At 42.7% G+C, this 20,881-nt stretch overlaps 1 protein-coding gene across 14 annotated transcripts in view; it reads left to right on the top strand.

Moving 5' to 3' along the window:
- Nucleotides 1-20,881, top strand: part of ITSN2 (intersectin 2) — a 196,167-nt gene that overhangs the window by 101,757 nt on the left and 73,529 nt on the right. For 13 of the 14 annotated variants that reach the window (XM_084821842.1, XM_084821915.1, XM_084821797.1 and 10 more), the window contains 11 exons: nt 7,977-8,113; nt 9,523-9,980; nt 10,614-10,735; nt 10,942-11,120; nt 12,458-12,599; nt 13,210-13,415; nt 14,936-15,000; nt 16,025-16,191; nt 16,772-16,817; nt 16,893-17,014; nt 20,465-20,561. In XM_084821842.1, coding sequence (XP_084677968.1) covers nt 7,977-8,113; nt 9,523-9,980; nt 10,614-10,735; nt 10,942-11,120; nt 12,458-12,599; nt 13,210-13,415; nt 14,936-15,000; nt 16,025-16,191; nt 16,772-16,817; nt 16,893-17,014; nt 20,465-20,561 — 1,741 coding nt within the window. The remainder of the gene's footprint in view (nt 1-7,976; nt 8,114-9,522; nt 9,981-10,613; nt 10,736-10,941; nt 11,121-12,457; nt 12,600-13,209; nt 13,416-14,935; nt 15,001-16,024; nt 16,192-16,771; nt 16,818-16,892; nt 17,015-20,464; nt 20,562-20,881) is intronic. The other variant, XM_084821833.1, reaches the window with a different exon arrangement.

The raw sequence follows: 20,881 nt of genomic DNA, 5'->3' as shown, positions 1-20,881 counted from the left end.
GAGACGTGACTGAAAGGTTGCCTGCACTCATAAAGCCCACTGACAGGTATCCCTTTCTTCTCATCCATGTGGGAACAAATGATACCGCCAAGCGGAGCTACGAAGAGATCACGTCAGACTTTGAAGCTTTGGGAAGGAAACTCAAGAACTTTGGGGCCCAGATAGTTTTCTCATCCATCCTTCCAGTAGTTAGAAGAGGGATAGAAAGGGAACGAAAAATACTCCGGGTGAATGACTGGCTACGAAGGTGGTGCCGACGAGAGAGATTTGGATTCTGGGACCACGGGCTATACTTCCTGGAAGATGGGCTGTTGGCTAGGGATGGGTTGCACCTCACAAAGGCTGGGAAGAATGTGTTTGGCCACAGCATGAAGAACTTCATCAGGAGGGCTTTAAACTGAATCCTACGGGGAAGGGAGATGTAATGTTGGGGGTAACAATGGACGTAGGCGCATGCACTGCAATGGAGAGAACAGCTCTGATAGCGTCCAATAATAGTCTTCAGACACAGGTAGGAAGAAAGCCAGACTATGAAGCACATGGTCTTCGATGTCTGTATACTAATGCCCAGAGTATGGGAAACAAACAGAACGAACTTGAACTCTTAATACAGGAGGGAAATTATGACTTGATAGGTATAACTGAGACTTGGTGGGATGACTCTCATGACTGGAATACAGCAGTTGAAGGATATAACTTGTTCAAAAAGAACAGGAGGAACAGAAAGGGAGGCGGGGTTGCACTGTATGTGAAAAATACATATCTCTGCACAGAAATACAGGAGGAGGAGCTTGGTAGCCCCATCGAGAGCATCTGGGTTGAAATAAATGGAGCAAAGAATAAAAGGAACCTGGTGGTCGGAGTCTACTACCGGCCACCCAATCAAGGAGAAGCCAAGGATGAAACTTTTGAAAAGCAAATAGCCAATGTTTTAAGGAAGCATGATGTAGTAGTAATGGGGGACTTCAATTTCCCCGATATTTGTTGGGAGACAAATTCTGCAAAACATGGCCCCTCCAGGAAATTCCTGACTTGTGTGGCGGATAACTTCCTCCTACAGAAAGTAGAGGAAGGAACTAGAGGATCGGCTATCCTTGACTTGATCCTAACCAACAGAGATGACTTAGTGGATAAAGTAGCAGTTACAGGAACTCTGGGGGAAAGCGACCATGTTGTACTTGAGTTTTTGGTTCTAAGGGAAGCAAAAGCCGAGTGTACTCAAACGCGTACCCTGGATTTTAGGAAAGCTGATTTTAATAAACTCAGAACAATGATCAGTAAGGTCCCATGGCAAGCAATGCTAGCGAGAAAAGGAGTCCAAGATGGGTGGGAACTTTTAAAAAAGGAAATTCTCAATGCACAATCACAAACAATTCCAACAAGAAGAAAAGGTGGAAGACAACAGAAGAAGCCAATGTGGCTTCACAAAAAGCTTAGGGATGACCTGAAAACAAAAAAGGACACATATAGGAAGTGGAAAGAAGGCCAAGTAACAAAGGAAGAGTACAGGCAGGTAGCACAGAATTGCAGGGATGGCGTCAGGAAGGCTAAAGCGGAGAACGAGGTGAGGTTAGCGAGGGATGCTAAAAACAACAAAAAGGCTTTCTTCAGCTACGTGCATAGTAAAAGGCAGAGGAAAGAAATGGTTGTTCAGCTATTAAATAAGGATGGCAAAATGATAACAGAGGACAAAGAAAAGGCAGAGGTGCTCAATTCCTACTTTGGCTCAGTCTTCTCCCAAAAGAGGGTCTATGACCCCCCTGGCAAAGGCGAAGTACAGGCTGAAGGGGCAGGATTGCAGCTTGAGATCGACAGGCATATGGTCAAGGAACACCTCATTACTTTGAATGAGTTCAAATCTCCAGGGCCAGATGAACTGCATCCTAGAGTCATAAAGGAACTGGCAGAAGAACTCTCAGAACCGCTGTCTATTCTCTTTGAGAAATCATGGAGGACAGGGGAAGTGCCAGATGACTGGAGGAGGGCTAACGTTGTCCCTATCTTCAAAAAGGGTAAAAAGGAGGAACCTGGGAACTACAGACCAGTCAGTCTGACATCAATCCCTGGGAAAATTCTGGAGCAGATCATAAAGCAATCCATCTGGAAGCACCTTGACAACAATGCCGTGATTACTCGAAGCCAACATGGATTTGTCAAAAACAAGTCCTGCCAGACAAATCTGATCTCATTTTTTGATCAAGTCACCTCCCTTGTAGACCGTGGGAATGCTGTAGACATCATATACCTCGACTTCAGCAAAGCTTTCGACAAAGTGCCCCATGATATCCTGATGAGCAAACTAGCTCGAAGTGGGCTAGATGAAACAACGATCCGGTGGATCCACAGTTGGCTACAGAATCGGACTCAAAGAGTGCTTATCAATGGGACCTTCTCAAGCTGGGGAGAGGTAACGAGTGGGGTACCGCAGGGCTCAGTCCTGGGCCCAGTGCTCTTCAACATTTTTATTAATGACTTGGAGGAGGAGGTGCAGGGAATGCTGATCAAATTTGCAGATGACACAAAATTGGGAGGGATAGCTAATACTTTGGAAGACAGAAACAAAATTCAAAGTGATCTGGATAGACTGGAGTGCTGGGCAGAAAACAACAGAATGGCATTTAATAGGGACAAATGCCAAGTTCTGCACCTAGGAAAAAGAAACCAAATGCACAGTTACAAGATGGGGGATACGTGGCTCAACCACACTACGAGCGAGAAGGATCTTGGAATTGTCGTCGATCACAAGCTGAATATGAGCCAACAGTGTGATGTGGCTGCAAAAAAGGCAAATGCTATTTTGGGCTGCATTCATAGAAGCATCGCTTCCAAATCCCGGGAAGTACTAGTTCCCCTCTACTCAGCACTGGTTAGGCCTCATCTGGAGTACTGTGTCCAGTTCTGGGCACCACACTTTAAGAAGGATGCAGACAAGCTGGAGAGGGTTCAAAGGAGGGCAACAAAGATGATCAGGGGACTGGAAACAAAGCCCTATGAAGAGAGACTGAAAGAACTGGGCATGTTTAGCCTTGAGAAGAGAAGACTGAGGGGAGATATGATAGCACTCTTCAAGTACTTGAAAGGTTGTCACAGAGAAGAAGGCCAGGATCTCTTCTTGATCATCCCAGAGTGCAGGACACGGAATAATGGGCTCAAGTTACAGGAAGCCAGATTCCGACTGAACATCAGGAAAAACTTCCTGAGTGTCAGAGCAATACGGCAATGGAACCAATTACCTGGGGAGGTGGTGGGCTCTCCCACACTGGAGGCCTTCAAGACGAGGCTGGACAGCCATTTGTCAGGGATGCTCTGACTTGGATTCCTGCACTGAGCAGGGGGTTGGACTCGATGGCCTTGTAGGCCCCTTCCAACCCTACTATTCTATGATTCTATGATTCTATGGTTGCTTGGGGCCACACAGGAGCAAGCAACCTGCCTCCCACCTGCACACTGCCTCCAGTTTAGAAAAGTACCCAGGAATGTTTAGTGTGACATGTGAACTTGTAGCTCTGGGTTGTTGAGGTGGAAACAAGAGTTTTAATCCAACAAGAAACCATGGGTTAAAATTCTGGATTGATTCCCCCTCATCAACACAGAGTTCCGGGTTTGTATGTTACGCTGAATGAATGAGGCATTCCTTGGTTGTTTTCTAAACCAGATGCAAAGCAGAAGCAATGAGTGGGCAGCAGGCGGTGTGTTCACATGTGGCCCCAACAATGGGTTGTTGTTGTGTGTGAACTGGGTCATTAAGAAGAAATTCCTAGTGGTACGAACTGTTCGATAGTGGAATAGACAGCCTAGGAAGATGGTGGCCTCTCCTTTGTTAGAGGTGTTTAAGCAAAGGTGGATGGCCGCCTACCAGAGATGCTGTAGAAGTGTATTTCCTTCATTCCCAGGGGTTTGCGCTAGTTGACCTTTTGAGGTCCCTTCCAAGCCTGTCAGGCTCACTCTGGGTTCAGGAGATCTCAGATCTGATCATGATGCAGCCCTGTCTTGGCTCTGTGTGATAACAGTGCTGTCCATCACAGTGGCAGCAGCCAACTCCATCATGGCTTGCACCCATGTTTTGGGCATGCACCCTCCTGGTGGAGGACCTTTCAGGATTCAAACACCTCAAAGAAGGGCTCAGGAACCTGGCAAGAGTCACTGAGGTGCTTGATTTTTTAAAGCATCATACACTAACTTTCAGATACACAACCATCTAAACCAATTTGCAATGTAAAAATCCCTATAGCATGAATAAAAAATTAATACAGCAAAACAAGACAGCAACAAAAGAGCTTTTTAAAGGGATTTAAAGGGTTGAGCAAACAAGTAGTCAGTTGCAATTCTCCAAACACTTGTCAATATTATTGAGCCTCACTAAGAATCAGACTATAGTGCCAGACTAGATTGAGCTCTGGATGGACCTTGTCCATAAAGTGGAGTCCAGGTTGCCACAGATGTGAGCAATTTTATCCTTAAAATGCACAGAAGGCCTCTGTGGAATCTATTGTGTTATCTTTGGGGCCATTTTGGAGAAGGACTCATGCCTTCCCCTGGACAACCTTGTAAGAATGTATTGGTGGTGAGAAATGCTACTTCTTTGCCACCATCATCATCACAGAGTAGATTCTAAGATGAGCTCTAACTTGTAAATCATTAGCTACAGAAGTGGTTGGGAAAGCTGCACTCTCTGAAGTTCTGTGTGGACATTTGCCACAACTCCCACCACCACCACCACCACCACCACCACCACAAAACACAAAAAAGAAAAGAAAAAAGGATCAATTGTATCAAAGGCTGTTTTCAGTGGTTTTCAGAGAGCAGAAGGCATACTGGAGGGGGTCAAGAGCAGAATTGGAAGTAAGAAAGTTGAGACAGTGGGATTAAGCAGCACATTCCAGAGGTCTGAAAATAAAAGACAGAACAATGATTGGGTGGAAGTTGGAGAGGAAGGACGGGTCAAGGGAAGCTTTTTATAAAATAGGAGAGATGGACTGAGCCACAGGAGAAATTGATTATGAGGTAGAGAGGAGTGATAACGATGGGGAATCAAGAGTCCTGACTAGGAGTCTGGAGGGAATTGGATCAAGGAGACATGTAGAGATGTTAAATAAGGACAACAGTCAACTAACCAAGTGAGGCAGAGGAAAAAGAGGAAAAGGTTGAGGGAGTTGTAGGAGGAGGGAGAGTTGGAAGAGGGAGGAAAGGGTTGGAAAGAGCAGATGGCTTTAGTTTTAGCACTGAAGAAGGATGCAAAGCCTTGAGCAGAGAGCAAGGAGGGGAATATGGTGGGGTATTTATTTATTTATTTATTGCATTTATACCCCGCCTTTTTTCCTCTTGCAAGGAACCCAAGGCGGCTGACATTATCCTCCTCCTCTCCATTTTATCCTCACAACAACAACCCTGTGAGGTGGGTTGGGCTGAGAGTAGGCCATAGCCTGGCAGAAAAGATGCTAGGGATCAATCCCAGGGGATGTGAGGGGCAAATAATTCATTGGGAGAGCAGGGCAAGTATGTCGAGAGTTAAGGACAGGGATGAATTGAAGATTCTAACTGCTGAGCCTAAGGAGCAGGCAGAAATGACAGATTAAAGAAGAGAGGTCTTCCTACCCTACACATTGTTGTGTGGGGTAGGAAGTTAGGGTTGTAACTTTCCTTTTTAGTGATTCTATGGTACATGAAGTAAAAAATATATAAAAAACACAAAATGCTGTAATTCAGGCATTTTTCATCTGATTTCTGTGACATTTTGATGGCTTCTACCACCCACTCAAAACATACCGCATTCCTAATTTCACACTGATAGGACAAATCAGCTCTCTGTTATAAGGAATAGAACAGTTGTGATTTGTCAGACAATTCCTCATGAAGTTGCTATTTCTTCCCCCCCACCCTTCCCCCAATTCTAGCTTCACTGTTTATAAGTGACTTGCACTGCATAATTTGCCCTCATGTCTCTCTCTGTTAGGTAAAATCAAAACTTTATCAAGGATGAAATATGTATCAAAACTTCAAGCTGCTGGGATGTCCCTTTCACTACTGTGTTGAAAAGCTTTCCCAGTCCCACCTTCACAGTTTCAGCATAGTTCTGCCCTTGAGTGCAGGTTTTTTCACAAATTGCCAGACATACATACACTTCCCCAGTCTGGATCGGGACCCAAGCCCGGGCGGCAGGGGGAGGTCTTTAGTCTCCTCTGAATTAGGGCCCCCATGCCTGCAATTTGCAGTACAAAAAAGAATCCCATTAAAACAAACAAGCAATCAGGACTGCAGCAGAGGGCAATCTGATCCAGATTGGAGTCCACACTGGCAATTTGTGTGTGGGGAAACTGTGTGTCAGGAGTGCCCTAGCGGCCTCTTTCAGTAGACTCCAATAGCCAACTCAAGACACAGATGAAAGGATTCTTTTCAAGGCTTTAATCCTTTTACAACTTAATGACTCTTTCAGATGCTAATCACCAGCAACTAAGCAAGGAACAGCAGAGTAGCTTATGCTCCGAGTAGGCAGTTGATCCCCGTTTGAAGGAGAATCACTTGAAGACCCTGAACTTATGGGCTAGGGAGAGATCCTCCCTCTTTCCCTGGGGTCCACGGGACGCGGCTGTTGCTTGCGCACCAAACGGGCGCTATGCCTCCTTTCCGCGGCCTCCATCGCTTGTCGCTCCCTGCGTCTGCGTTCAGTGTCTAGCAAGCCCCGTTCCCGCACTTTCGCACTGCTAGGATCACTATCTATCTCAGGAATGCCGGCAGGAGGAATCTCTGCCAGCTGCTGTGCCTGTGAGGGATGAGCTGGCTCCTCTCCCACAGATTGCTGATCCTCAGAATCAGAACTGCTCTGGGGTTCTATGGGCTCAGTTTCCACCCTGACACTGTGTGCCCATGCACGTCCCACACTTCTCCTCCCGCCTGGTCGCTCTCCACCCCCGGCCTCCACATCCAGCTCAGCCTTTTCTTTTTTCTGAGAGGCTGGGCAACTTCAAGGTGTTCTGCAGCTGCCCTATATTCACATTTTCTAAGAATGCTGGGTCCAGAGGCATCCCTGGAGAAATAAAAATGATGTTAGAGGCCAGTGTGTCACTTTGCAGTGTGCCCAGACTCCCAGTTAAAAAAAATAAACATGAAAAGAGAGGGAGAGGGAGAGGGGGCTTCGGCAGGTGCCAACAGAGGTCTCCACAGCCTCTGTGGCGCCCGTAGGCACTGCATTGGAGACCCTAGCCTTAGAGTAGCTGATGGTTGCGCTGGTTGGGGATGAAGGTGCATCTGCAGGGCACCAGGTTGGGAAATGCTGCCTTGGAGCAAGAGATTCCTGTCTGTGCACTGGTAGGCCTCATCCCATTGTCATTTTTTGCCCCTGTAGCCTCTTAAACTCCCCTATTTAATCGTGAAGTCAGGTTGAAAAGGGGGGAGATATAAATTCTTATAATCCAAGTTAAGGAAGGATCTGGACGTTCCTGTCTCCTTGCACACTGTTTGGGCACAGGCACTGATATGTAGGTGCATTGTTTTATACTGCAAGAATAATTCATGCATGGCAATCATGTACCAAAGTATTGAAATGGGCTACAAATGTAATGCGATAATAAGACATTCAAAAGTTGAACAAGTGGAAGGGGTGGCATATGGTCTAGGCTGGCCCTTGGTATAGGGTTACAAACTTTGAAACATGGCTATTTTCACTTTTCTCTTTCTACTGTATGCAGAAGAAAAATGCTCACATGTCAGTGTTAAGCTGAATTCTTTTATAGTACTCTTTTCTTTTACCTTTCCTTAGTATTTTTCTGCTCACATTCTGATGGATGTATTTTACTATTTTATTAGAATTAATTAAGTGTTCCTATTCTCATTTCCTCCATCATATCATGCTACCTCCGGTAGCTAAAACTTGTTGTTACAATGTAAACTCCAGAAGCATTTGAACAACTTCTAATTAAATTCGCTTCTCTAAAAACACTTGCATTTTTGCTGACTTTATCCATTTTATTTCTTATTAGGAGCTAAGAGAAACCTACTGCACACAGCAGTTAGCACTTGAGCAGCTCCACAGGATCAAACAAGATAAAGTCCAAGAACTAGAAAGAAAAAGAGCTGAGCTTGCACTGAAAAAAAGAGTGGAGGATGAGGTTGCACGGTAATGTGATAAACAAAAGCATTCCAATTTTTTTCTAGCACCTACACTGCGCTATCTCAGATCCCAGATCAAGACTGTTTATTTTACTGATTAAGATGGCATTCTGGGGGTTCATTTATTTTTTAATGTTGCCTTTACTTTTATCTACTTTGGCTTTCATAGTTCTATTTTGTACAGTGCAGTGTTATTGAGGCTACACTCCAATTATCCCTCAGCGGGCATCCCAACGGGGGATAGGATACTGCAGAACTCTCCCTCCATGGGAAACCTCTGCTGCTCTGCCTGTCCCACTGGCTGTGGGACAGGCAGCCAGTTGCTGCTGGCTGTGGTTAGGGCAAGAAGGAGGAATTGGGGAGGGGGTGTCCACCAGATCCAAATACCCTTTGTTTCCTGGGCATGCCCATGGAACCGGGAGAGTATGCATCCCATTGAGACTATCTGGAGGGAAAATGGTAAGAAAGACAACACAGTGGCAAAAAAGTAAGAAAAATGGGGAAAAGCTATCCCCTCCTACCCCTTCAGCTCTGGCCAACATGAGCCCAGCAGGGCTTTGGATTCAGTGGTTGCTGTGCCACAGATTCTCTCTCCTGTGCCCCCATCGGATTGCTCTGTAAATGTTATAATTTTACTGTTTTTATTTATGCTATTGTGACCCACCTTGATTGATGGTATCATTAGAAAAGTAGTAGATTTTTTTCATTGTTTAAAATTCACAACTTTAATAGTTACATGGAATAGCTACATGGAAATTTAGCTATTTAATAGCTAAATAGCTACATGGAAAGCCCAACTGATATGTTTAAAAGATACGTCTTTAGAGAGCTGCACTTGAACAATGAACATTTATTAGGACCAAGTAATATTGACACAAAGGCCTGAATTAACTCTGAAAGCAACCACCAGTAGTCAACCAGTTCTATCCTTATCCACTTGCAAGCCACAGGAACAAAAAAAAAGTTAAAGGACAAATATATGTGTATTTTCCTTTATCTCTGAAAACTACAGGCTGGCGGACCTGACTTTAATATATGATAACAGTCTTCACAAAAACTGCGGTATCTGAGGATCCTTATGGAGCAGGCCATGAGAACAGCATTTTCCATACACTACTGGCCATTAATTGTGGCATTAATTGAATAAGAGCACGTCTTTAACATCCAGCATTGGTTTGCATACCTGAAAATGCATACGTTTCAGTGGATATTATGCATCAGTATCACTATTATGATGGTGCCTAGCTCAGTCATTAAGTTGCCCCAAGACCTTCAAAGTTACTGGAAGACAATAATGTATACTTAAGGGCAGCTACATTAAGGATGTGTGCCTAGTCTTTACTATTCAGCCTTGCTTTTCAGCATCAGTATCACAAAGATTGCTTTACTGACAGTGTTTTTCCCACTTTTTTAAAGAAAAGCAAAACGGGAAAAGGAGAACTTGTGGCAGGCGAATATCCGGAAGGAGGAAGAAGAGAGAAGAAAGCGACTACAGGAAGAGCGAATGCAGGAAAAAATCCATGAGGAAAAACAAAAAGCTGAAGAAGCAATTGCGCAAGAGAGGGAGGTTCAGCAACAAAAACTGGCAGATGAGAACCTTGATGAGGGGAGAAGGAACAAACAAACAGAGATTCTAAGAGATGCTGAGCAGCAAAGGCAGAAGCAAAAGGAAGATGACAAAAGAAGACAGACAAAGATTGCAAAAGAAGCTGAGGAGAGGCATAAACAGTTTGATGAGGGGAAGAAAAGAAAAGATACAGCCAATCTGCAGGAGTCAGAGAAACCCATTTCTCAGTTAACCCTAAATGAAAAAATTGTAGACATCCTTGAACAGACGAAAGGTCAAAATCTTAAGTCAACATTGAAAAATGAAGGTACCCTACTCAGGTTGTGATGAGGATATGGTTACTTTGTTGTTTGAAATAATGGCTGGGGTCATAGGTTTGCCTCAACTGGCAGGGGCATTCCCTGAGTGGAGTTCCGCTCATAGATATTCCTGCCAGCAAATAGGGAAGAGGCAACTTTCACTGATTCTCCCTTCCCCCTAAAGCTGTTTGTGCTCCAGAAAATATGCTGCATAGGGCTTGAGGTGGAACAGGCTGGTGGTGCATGGGGAGGAATCAGCAAAAATTGCCTCCCGCTCCCCTTTTTCCACTTCCACCCTTGGGATCCTCCGCTGAATCTTGTCACCCATGAACAGAAGAGGCCCTTCTGTTCCCGGATGCCTAGTTGGAATCCAAGCCATTGAATTTTGGTAGCTGTCTATGCTGTGTCTTTTGGCATTCCCAGTTAAGTAGTAGATGTGACCTTAAGTGGATTAGAGATATTCAAAAGTGCTAACACACTGCACTGGTGTCCTTGGTCAAGTCAATATTTGGCATGTACCATGGGAGAGAAACCAGTGTTGTGCACTTGTGCAGACTCTGAAGTAGGTACTAACTACTGTTTTGAAAATATCATGACTGATAGTATTAGCAGCCAGTAATGGTTCTTCCTCAACTTTTCAGGACATGCTGTTAGTGCCTCTGATTCTAGGAAATTGGTTGACTTTGTGAATTACAAAGCTTTATACCCATTTGAAGCAAGGAATCATGATGAGATGAGTTTCAATTCTGGAGATATAATTCAGGTAAGAAATGGGTGTTGGGATGATATTTTCCGTATACTAAATAGAGTATTAATTTCTAAATAAAGCATATTTTTTCTCTATAATATGCCCAAAGCGACATACAACAAAACAAAGAATTAAAACAGTAGTAGGAAATTGTTAACATAATATTTTGTCAACAGACCCAGTGCTCCTTGTTGCCTTTATGTACTTTTCCTTTTCCCCAGGTTGTTGAGAAAACTGAGGGAGAGCCTGGTTGGCTATATGGCAGCTTTCAAGGGCATTTTGGCTGGTTTCCATGCAATTATGTAGAAAAAATACCTGAAAATGAAAAAGCCTTTTCACCTCATAAGAAAGCGTTACTTCCTCCCACAGTATCATTACCAACTGCCTCAATTCCTGTAGAGTAAGTACAACTTAATATGTTTAATTTGACATTATTTGAGAAAAATCTACATATGAGCTTTGGCTATTTCAGCTTAAATGTGTAAAAATATTTATACTGAGTACTAGTTTTGTGCATTTTGTATATTAAGAAAAAATGGCTGTGAACCCATGACTCACCTGCACACAAATAGTATTGGTGTTTTTTCAATTCAGAAGTGATCTTTCTCTTGTATACCCTATGGCTGAAGAATGCCAAGGGTTGATTTCAGCTTCATTAAGCATGGATGGGCAGAAGATCTTGATCTACTCGTGGATCTTTGGATGATTTGCAGTAGATGAATTTCTAGCTCCTAACTGGTTAACAGTAGTGTGAAGGTTTGAGGCCTACAAAGGCAAAGAAGAAAAAGGTCAGGCTTAGAGGCCTGGAGTTTTTGTTGGGAGGAGGCATCCTTGAGAGGAGTAGTTTCATTTCCCCAGTTAAATTTCAGTTTCATTTCCCCAGTTAAGTTTAATTTCTTCAGGTTTGAAATAGTACTTCCAGTTTTGAGGAAGGAGGGTATAAAAAGAGAGAGTCAGAAAGACCAGAGCTGTGAGAGCAGAATCAGAGAGACCAGAGCACGAAGAGAGAGCAAGAAGCAGCAGCCTAGAAAAGTCTAAGTACAGCTAGGGTAAAGGAAATTGCATTTTGCAGTGTTTATTTTCTCCTAATGCCTTTTGTATCACTGTTGTGTAAAAATACTTTTAGTTGTGATTTGCTTGCTTTAATTTACCAGTAAACTGTTGACGTTAAACCCGGTGTCTAGAGTGTCAATCACCCCACATCTACAGCCTAAACCCCATGTTCCTGGAAGGGGAAGGATGGTGGGACTCTTAAGGAAGCAAGAGATCCTTAAGGAGTTGCTCAGGTGGTCCAGGTCATAAGGAGAACCCTGACAAATAGCAACAACAAAATGACTTCCCTCCCACCATAAATTATCCTGCTGAGATGAAGAAGAATGCCTGGAGTAACCAGGAGTGGATTTTTGTGTGGAAGGACTGTGAGTTCCATTCAGTTCTGGAACTCAAAACAAATTCCTGAGCTCAGAATTCCTTAATCCTAAGTGTATGTCTCTTGCACCAACCTCCAGTTGAGGATTCTCTAAATTCTAATAAGAACAAAGTAGATCCCACAAGCCTGAAGTTTACCCATCCCTGCCTTAGGGGATGAAAAGACTAGTGAATTGTGAAGCACATAACCCCACCCCTGGTGCATCATCTTGCATGCATTCTGGAAGCTTTGCTACATCACAACTAATTACTCCAGCTGTTGTACATTCTTAAAAATACTACCTTTATATACGTGTATTGAACTTGCAGGCCTCTTTCACCAAGTAAACCAGCAGAAGAATCAGATTACCAAAATGCATCTTTCTCAAGTTTGAATGTTAATGCGTGGCAGAAAAAATCTGCCTTTACTCGCACAGTATCCCCAGGATCTGTTTCTCCCATTCATGGACAGGTATGTTCGACTAATAGGACAGCAATTTATGTTCCTGTATCCTTGTATGTTATACCATTCACCTAGAAGAAAAATATCTTAGATGAGACACATAATTGAATTTTCGAGCAATGTAAGGCTTACAATCTGTAGATCTAGAATTGGCTAACCATTTACTGGTTTGTAAAAGGATTTCTGCTCTGCCCTTTTGACAGATTTTCAGGGCAGTAACCAAAACAAAACACCCTGTACCACTTTTTTTCTGGTTTTATTAGCTGTTATGGCAAAACTGGCCACAACCCTTTCTACTTCAATAGATAATAGACAAAATATTACTTGTGGGCAGCTGGGGAAGTGAATTGTCTTACAAGAACAACTGACCTAGCTTATCCATAGTGGTGAATATAAAAAGACTTCATTGAGATGAATCATTTATATCCTCTTGACTACCCCAAGTAATCTATATTTAGGGCATGTTCTGCCTTTTTCTTTAGTGGAGTTGCTTTAAATTTGTTTTAAATTATCAAATGCAATTTTTTCTGTGGAAAGGATTCTGTATAATTTCTCCCTTAAAACACACAAAAAACAAAATTGCACAAAAGGACACTAATGCACTGTGGTTTTTTGACAGGGACAAGTTGCAGAAAACTTAAAAGCACAAGCGCTTTGTTCCTGGACTGCAAAAAAAGATAACCACTTGAACTTTTCAAAAAATGACATAATTACTGTGCTGGAGCAGCAGGAAAATTGGTGGTTTGGAGAAGTAGGTAGAGGAAGAGGATGGTTTCCCAAATCCTATGTAAAGATCTTGCCTGGACATGAATACCAAAGAGTGGAGTAAGTAAGACTCCAAGATTTTTTTTTACTAAATACGTTTGTAAAATAGGTCTGGTAGTACACATGACATGAGTTGAATACTGAAGCTAGGGTTCAGAGGGGTATGTGTGTGCACACGCACACACTTTTTTTTTTTTAGAGAGAGATTCTCTTTCAGACAGTAACCCTTGTATGCCCAAATAACTCCTGAAACTCTGCTGGCTACAGATATCAGTTCTGAGAATTAGACATGAGAACAGTTAACAAGGAAACTGCCACCAGTGCTTACATGTTTTTTTCCTTCTAAGTTTCCCTTTAAACTCATCTTGCATTAAATCCCTGAGCTGTTCTTTGAACTCATAGATTTTAAAGAGATGTTTGTGGCTGAGGGACATATTTTGATATGGAAGCATTAGAAAAAGTTTCTTTTTCACATCTGCCCATCTGTATCCCAGCTTCAAGGTCTACGTGGGTGGCATTTTTCCAATGCCTTCTACAATTCCTTCTGGGTTTTTTTTAAAATTATGAACTTTCATCTCAATTGCATGGGCTCACTAGACAATACATATAAAATGCTTGATTAACTTCAGTACCTAATCCTAAAGTTTGTTCTGTGAATGTCCACAGCCTGGTCAGGCATTTGTGGATTATTAGATTGTTGCTTGAAAAGGGTAATACTGAAGGTGCAGGGATAAGGATCTGACAAAATGCTTCTGATGCCTAGTAGTTATAATATCATAGAGTCACAGAGTTGGAAGGGACCTTAGAGGTCATCTAATTCAACACCCAGCTCAATGCAGGATCTGCAATGTAGTATACAACAACAGCATCTCTGACAGATGGCTGTCCAGCCTCTGCTTAAATGCCTTCAAGGAAGGAGAGTGACCACCACCTCCCAAGATAGTCTGTTCCATTGTCAAACAGCTCTTACTGTTTGAGTGGGTTGCTGTGATGGAGGAAAAGAAGCTATACATTCCCAAATATAAGTTACGTTCAGACATCACAGTAAACCGTGGTTAATTGTGATGGGAATAAGCCTAATGTCCTGACGGGGTTGTAAACTCCCCCTCCCCTCTTCTTACCTAGCATGGCCACAAGGAGGAGTTGACTTTCATTTTTTATTAAGTGTGGCTTGTATTATCCAAACCTAAGAAATTGGTTAATCTCAGCTACGGTTTATTTGAAGCAAGCCAATTTCAAATCATAGGTTATGAATATGGCTTGTTTTAACAAAGCATAGTTATGATTAACCATACTTTAGAGTTTGGATGACATGCTAAATTGTGGCTAAGGTAAAATGGAAGGGGAAGCTTCCAGTCTCCTCCTTGCATCTGTACCAGGAGAGAGGGGAGTGCATGAGCCAGGAGAGAAGTGCATGAGCACATTCCCATCACAATAAATCCTGGTTTTATTGTGACACCTGAATAGAGCCATATGTTCTCTGCATTTCCTTGCTTTTGTAAGTTTGGGTCATATATCACTAAGTAGCGAACATTGCATCTGTCACTGGCTGAAATAACTTAATTTTTTTTAATCTGCAGACCGGAAGCTGTTTATGCAGCTGTAAATAAGAAACTCACAACACCATCTTATATGTTAGGAGAGGGTAAGAGCTGCATTTAAACAATCTCCATCTTAATCTTTGAACTTGTGTATGCATAGAGGAAGAGCCTTATAAATTGTTATTGAGCATTCATAGTACTGAACATTGTTTTAGACATTTGTGCTCCAAAACTAGCATATCTTTAACTGTATGATATTATGAAAGCCTAGAAAGATAAAACTGGTAACAAACTTGTTAGGAAAAACTCTGTGTTCTGGTCTTTGTATATTCTACTTGAAGAGTTCAATTTGTTTTCTAAGGCTTTAAATGCAATAATTTAAGACAAATGTGGGGCGGTGCAATCTAATATGAGAAGGGATGGGGAAAGAGCATGAAGGATATGGATTAAATGGCCTTGGCTCAGATAAAAGACACATGGAATCATAATCCAGCATAGAAGACCAATCCAAATTGTTCCCTGCTACATGTGTTGGGCCATATATTATCTGAGACAGGCCCATAGTTGACATGGTAGCCATGAAATCTGAGCCGTTCCTGACAAGGTAGCATGAATATTCAAGTCCTGCAAGACCACAAGCCTTAGGGTCCTCAATACTACACTCAGCTCAACTAGGGAGACTGTTAGGCAGCAGGGTGGGCTGTAGACCAACAGAATCCCAGTCCTGTCTCAGGTGTCCAGCACTAGGTACAGACACTCAAAACGGGCTGATTGTTTAATGGGGTATCTGACCAGGGAGATGGAATCCCTATAGACCAAGGCGACCCCCGGTCCCTACCCCTCCAGTTGAGGTTTGCACTGCATAAGAAACCCTGGTAGACACATTTGGGAGATGTTAACCCCTCACCAACCCAGTTTTCAATGACACAGACTATTAACTTTTGTCCCGTACATTTAAAAAAGTCTTGCAGTCGTATTGGTTTTTGTTTTGTTGATCGTAGACTATTTTTTAAAATAAATAAATAAATGCTGATTTGAGATGTTAAAGGAATTCTATGGATAAATGTGTCGCAGTCCTTAATCATGTACAGTTTTACTACATGGCTAATATTCTCTCTTCTTTTTCAGAGTATATAGCACTGTATTCTTACACAAGTTCTGAACCTGGTGATTTAACTTTCACTGAAGGTGAAGAAATATTAGTAACTCAGAAAGATGGGGAATGGTGGACTGGAAGCATTGGCGATAGAACTGGAATCTTTCCTTCAAACTATGTCAAACTAAAGGATTATGATGTAAGGCTTTCTTGCAGTCTTTGTGTTTTGGGGGAGGTATGGTATCCCAAAATAAAAACAGAGGCCTTGATCAAGAGATAACTTCCTATGGAATACCAGGAAGATACAATATGAGGCAACTCCCCTTTCTCCTCTCCCTCAAATTATCAGCACTGTCCATTGTATAGTACTCCTGGTCACTGGGGGCAGAAAGGGATGATTGGTGCACTCAGATTTGAAAATCTCTGGAGAGAAGCACTGTCTGAATAGGTGCAATACTGAAAAGTACAGTTTATTGACCCTAGACCAGGAATAATCAACCTGGTGCCCTCCAGATGTTTTGTATTACAACTCCCATAATCTCTGAGCATTGGCTGTGCTGGCTGGGGCTTATAGGAGTTGCAGTTGAACCTATCTGGAGGGTACCGTGTTGGGGAAGGCTGCCCTATACCCTTCTTTCAGGAAAAGACAAGGTGAAATCATTTTTTAAAATTAATTAATCCAAAGAAGAAGCAGCTGAACAGGCCTTAGTTAAGACAGTTTAGTTAAGTTATATCACTGCTGCAAATTAAAGTGGATTGTTTTTTTTCTTTTGTTGTAGAGCTCTGCTACAGCTAGCAAAACAGGAACATTAAATAAAAAACCTGGTGGGTATTGCCAGAATTTCAGTGTGTTAGTTTAGCGTAGTGATTACCTTTTCACTGATACCTGTCTCCTTTCAGAAATTGCTCAGGTTACCACAGCCTATACTGCATCAGGAACAGAACAGCTGAGTCTTGCCCCAGGGCAGCTGATACTGATTTTGAAGAAAAACTCTAGTGAATGGTGGCAGGGCGAACTGCAGGTAACAGAGAGAAATTCTAGCTTATTGGATAACATATTTAATAAACTTCCAGATGAACAAAATGTATAATTCCTGCTGTGTGTGATTATCTACAGATTGAAAGCAAAAAGATCTTTTTAGAAAGAATGCATTAGCATTTTGCCACTAACTTTTGAGCTGTTTTGAGAACAAGAGAAAAGTTCTTAGTAATAAAAAAGGGGAACTAATTGACGATGCCATGCATTCTTGTATTTAAAAACAGTTTTCATCTGGAAAGATCTTCACCTTTCCAAACTTAAAATATACTCATTTCATATACTGATCCGCCAGCTTCACACATTGATCAGTTTTAGATAACTGCAGGTTGGAAGGACTAATATTTAGTAGTGTATATTGAAGTTGTAATGTGGTAGACAAATGATCCCTCTATAGGCTACATTTTGTAAATTAAATCTAAGTTTTTCTAGTTATAAAAAAGATTGTTTACAGTGGTATCAGATATCTCAGTTCAGTTTCTGACTTCAAGGTATTCTAGGGAGATTGCTTTTCGAAGAATGTGATTATTTGTTCTTACTAAATATCTGGGCCTTCTTTAATGTTATTACCAAATGTGCTTCCTTTTGCACAGACATGCTCCCACAGACATGCATTTATTCAACTCAAAGGACCTTTAGACATTGGTCACAGTGACTGGGTTCGTTGTCTGAACCTAGGACATTTTCCACAGGCTGGCTTGTTAACCAGGCAGCATGGCTTATTTTTCTCGAACAAGCCACCTTGAGAACCCATGGTTTGTTGTTGGGTTGTTCAGGTTGTTAACAAGCCACACTGCATGGTTAACAAGCCACCCTGTGGAAAATGTCCTGGGTTGAGACAATATGCTAACTCATGGTTCAACAAACAACCCTTGGTTCAACAAACAACCTACACTCAACGACTGAGTATGGGTTAGTGTATTGTGTGACCAGCCCCAGAGTGTTGTATCTAAGAAGATACGACTCTAGCCAAAGAATCCACACATAGAAGATTTAGAGGAAAAGCCACTTGGCACATTTATTGATTACAAATACAGATTTAAAATGCACAAGTTGATTTTGGGGAAATTAACTTGGTAGAGCAATGCAGTCTAGACATTTGTATGATACTAATGATGAACCTGCAATCCTTCCATAAAAACTGTACTCTGTTGTGGGAAAATTAGCTATGTTCTTGGCTGTCAGGGTGGAAACTGAGCCGATAGAACCCCGGAGCAGTTCTGATTCTGAGGAGGATCAGCAATCCGTGGGAGAGGAGCCAGCTCATCCCCCACAGGCACAGCAGCTGGCAAAGATTCCTTCTGCCAGCATTCCTGAGATAGATAGTGATCCTAGCAGTGCGAAAGTGCGGGAACGGGGCTTGCTAGACGCTCGATGCAGATGCAGGGAGCGACGAGCAGTGGAGGGCGCGGAAAGGAGGCATAGCGCCCATTTGGCGCGCAAGCAACGGCCGCCTCCCGTGGACCCAAGGGAAAGAGGGAGGATCTCTCCCTAGCCCATAAGTTCAGGGTCTTCAAGTGACTCTCCTTCAAACGGGGATCAACTGCATACTTGGAGCATAAGCTACTCTGCTGTTCCTTGCTTAGTCGCTGGTGATTAGCATCTAAAAGAGTCATTAAGTTGAAAAAGGATTAAAGCCTTGAAAAGAATCCTTTCGTCTGTGTCTTGAGTTGGCTATTGGAGTGTACTGAAAGAGGCCGCTAGGGCGCTCCTGACATTGGCAAGGCTGGTTCTGTAACTGAAAACAAGGCTGCAGACATGCTTGAACAGTCTGTTTTACAAGGGGAGGAGTAGATTGGGATGAGAGTACAAGAAGGAGGGAATTAGGTAATGTGAAGATCCTAACACTCATGGGAGTAGGAAAAGAAAGGGGATATGAGGGCAGAGAGGGCATTGGAAGTGGTTTGAAGGGAGCTGGGGTGGGGAGGGGTCTGAGCTTAGAGGACGGGGGTTGTGATCCAGCTATATCCAGCATACACTCACTATAGTTTACAAGGCTTCCGGTAGGAATCTACCCAGAGCTTCTAAATGAGCTCATGCAATTTATATGCCTTTCTGGTGTCTCCTACTCATGAATGCCTCCAAACCAGTCTGTGGGGCAAGACAAACTCTTTGAAGACCTTGTCTTCTTCACAAGGGGTTCAAGGAGGGGACCCAGAAATGCACCAAACTAAATAGGAGCCTCAGACGCTATTCTTGCCACCAAGTCAGGCAGCTCAAAAGTGGCGGGGGCTCCGATCAAAAGCAAGTCAAAGATGTGAGCCAAATTGCCTTCAAAACACACACGCACCTACACACACTTACTCAGAAAGGAGGGATAGAGCAGGTGGAGAACTTCCAACAGCAGTACACCTTTCCCTAAATCAGAATGACCCATTCCTGAAGTCTGGAAACTGGGGAGCATTGAAATTCCAGAGTTGAAGAGACACCAGCAAAAATGTTCCCTTTTAAAATTAGACCTGTGTTCTCCAGCAGGAGACAGACCTACCGTTGCTTGCTTGGGAGAAAAAGAAAGCTAGGGAATGGCAGAATTGCCTCCTGTGTTAGCCCTGGCCTTCCTGAAGAGGGAGCAGGTGGGATGCTGGAGTTTGCCTTGCAGTAGGAAGACTGGCCTGGAATTTGGGGTAGCAGATCCATGAAAGGTCAGAGCACCCAAGCATGTCTGTAGTGAGAGCAGATGGAATTTACCTGTCAAACCACAGCTAGTACCAATCAAAAAGATGGCACCACTTGCTACTGAAAATCTGACTTCTTATACTTTTTACACAAAAGAATTGACGTCACAACCAGTATGAGACCCCAACTAAAGACTTGCAAAACTTGTCTATGTGCTGGAAATAGCTGTGCTTGTCCCAAGACAAAGGACTTCATCGCCGTTCCCACAAAAGCTATTCCTGATACAAAAGGAATACTTTGCGAAGATGGCTATCTCAATGCACACTGAGGAAACCTGGAAAGCTCCAGGTTCCAGAGAAGGGCAGAGCTCACCATAGGGGAAAGGGAGGCTCACCATGGGAAACACCTTGCAATATTCTGGAGATAAATCACTCTCTCTGTGAAACATACATTTTACCCCCTTTTCCTGTTTAGGGGCATAAGTACATTTGTAGGTTGGATTAGAATGTGATAATGCCCGGCCATATGTATGTGACACAGCTGTTTAGACAGACCTCTTTGTCTGTGTTTTTCCTGCCTCACCAAGGTCAGAGGTGAAAGACACCAAGCTTATTGTTCTCAGGCTGAGATTGGTTCACTATAAAACAGAGCTACTTGCTACTCTTTCAGACTAGAAAACACAAATGATCAAGTCTTGTCTGCAGTTAATCTTCCCTAATTCATAACTACTGTTACTTGCCTCTGGTGTTTAAATGAGCAGGGAAACAGGTCTGCTCATTGTTTTCCTGTTAGCTGATGAGAGCTTAAAATTCTTTTGCAGGCTAGAGGGAAAAAAAGACAGAAAGGGTGGTTTCCTGCTACCCATGTGAAACTTCTGGGTCCAAGCAATGAAAAGACTACCCCAGCTGTTCTCCCAGGTGGGTGGCTCAAGCTTACTTATACATACATCGTTTAGATTTAGGAGTAAACAACACATTACATGTATTTCCCAAAATAGGTACTCTTTAAAAAAGTAAGCCGCTTTATGAAGTGACCATTTTGAGTTGAGAAGTGGCAGAGGGGAATGATTTATGGTTTATTCCTGTTTTTTTCTGCTCCAAATTATTTTCCCAAGTTGTTTTTCTTCCATGAGATTCTTAATGTGTTTTACCCACACAGATGTTTCCATTCAAAATCATGCCCTCCCAAAGCTGCTTTTCTTTACAAAAAAAATATATATATGTGGAGGCTTTATTAC

The sequence above is a fragment of the Heloderma suspectum genome, chromosome 1 (assembly GCF_057233095.1).
Source record: "Heloderma suspectum isolate Gila_16-S chromosome 1, 16-S_ref, whole genome shotgun sequence".
Classification (NCBI taxonomy): Eukaryota; Metazoa; Chordata; class Lepidosauria; order Squamata; family Helodermatidae; genus Heloderma; species Heloderma suspectum.
The sequence above is the reverse complement of the archived record's forward strand: the minus strand, read 5'-3'. Positions and strand labels throughout refer to the sequence as shown.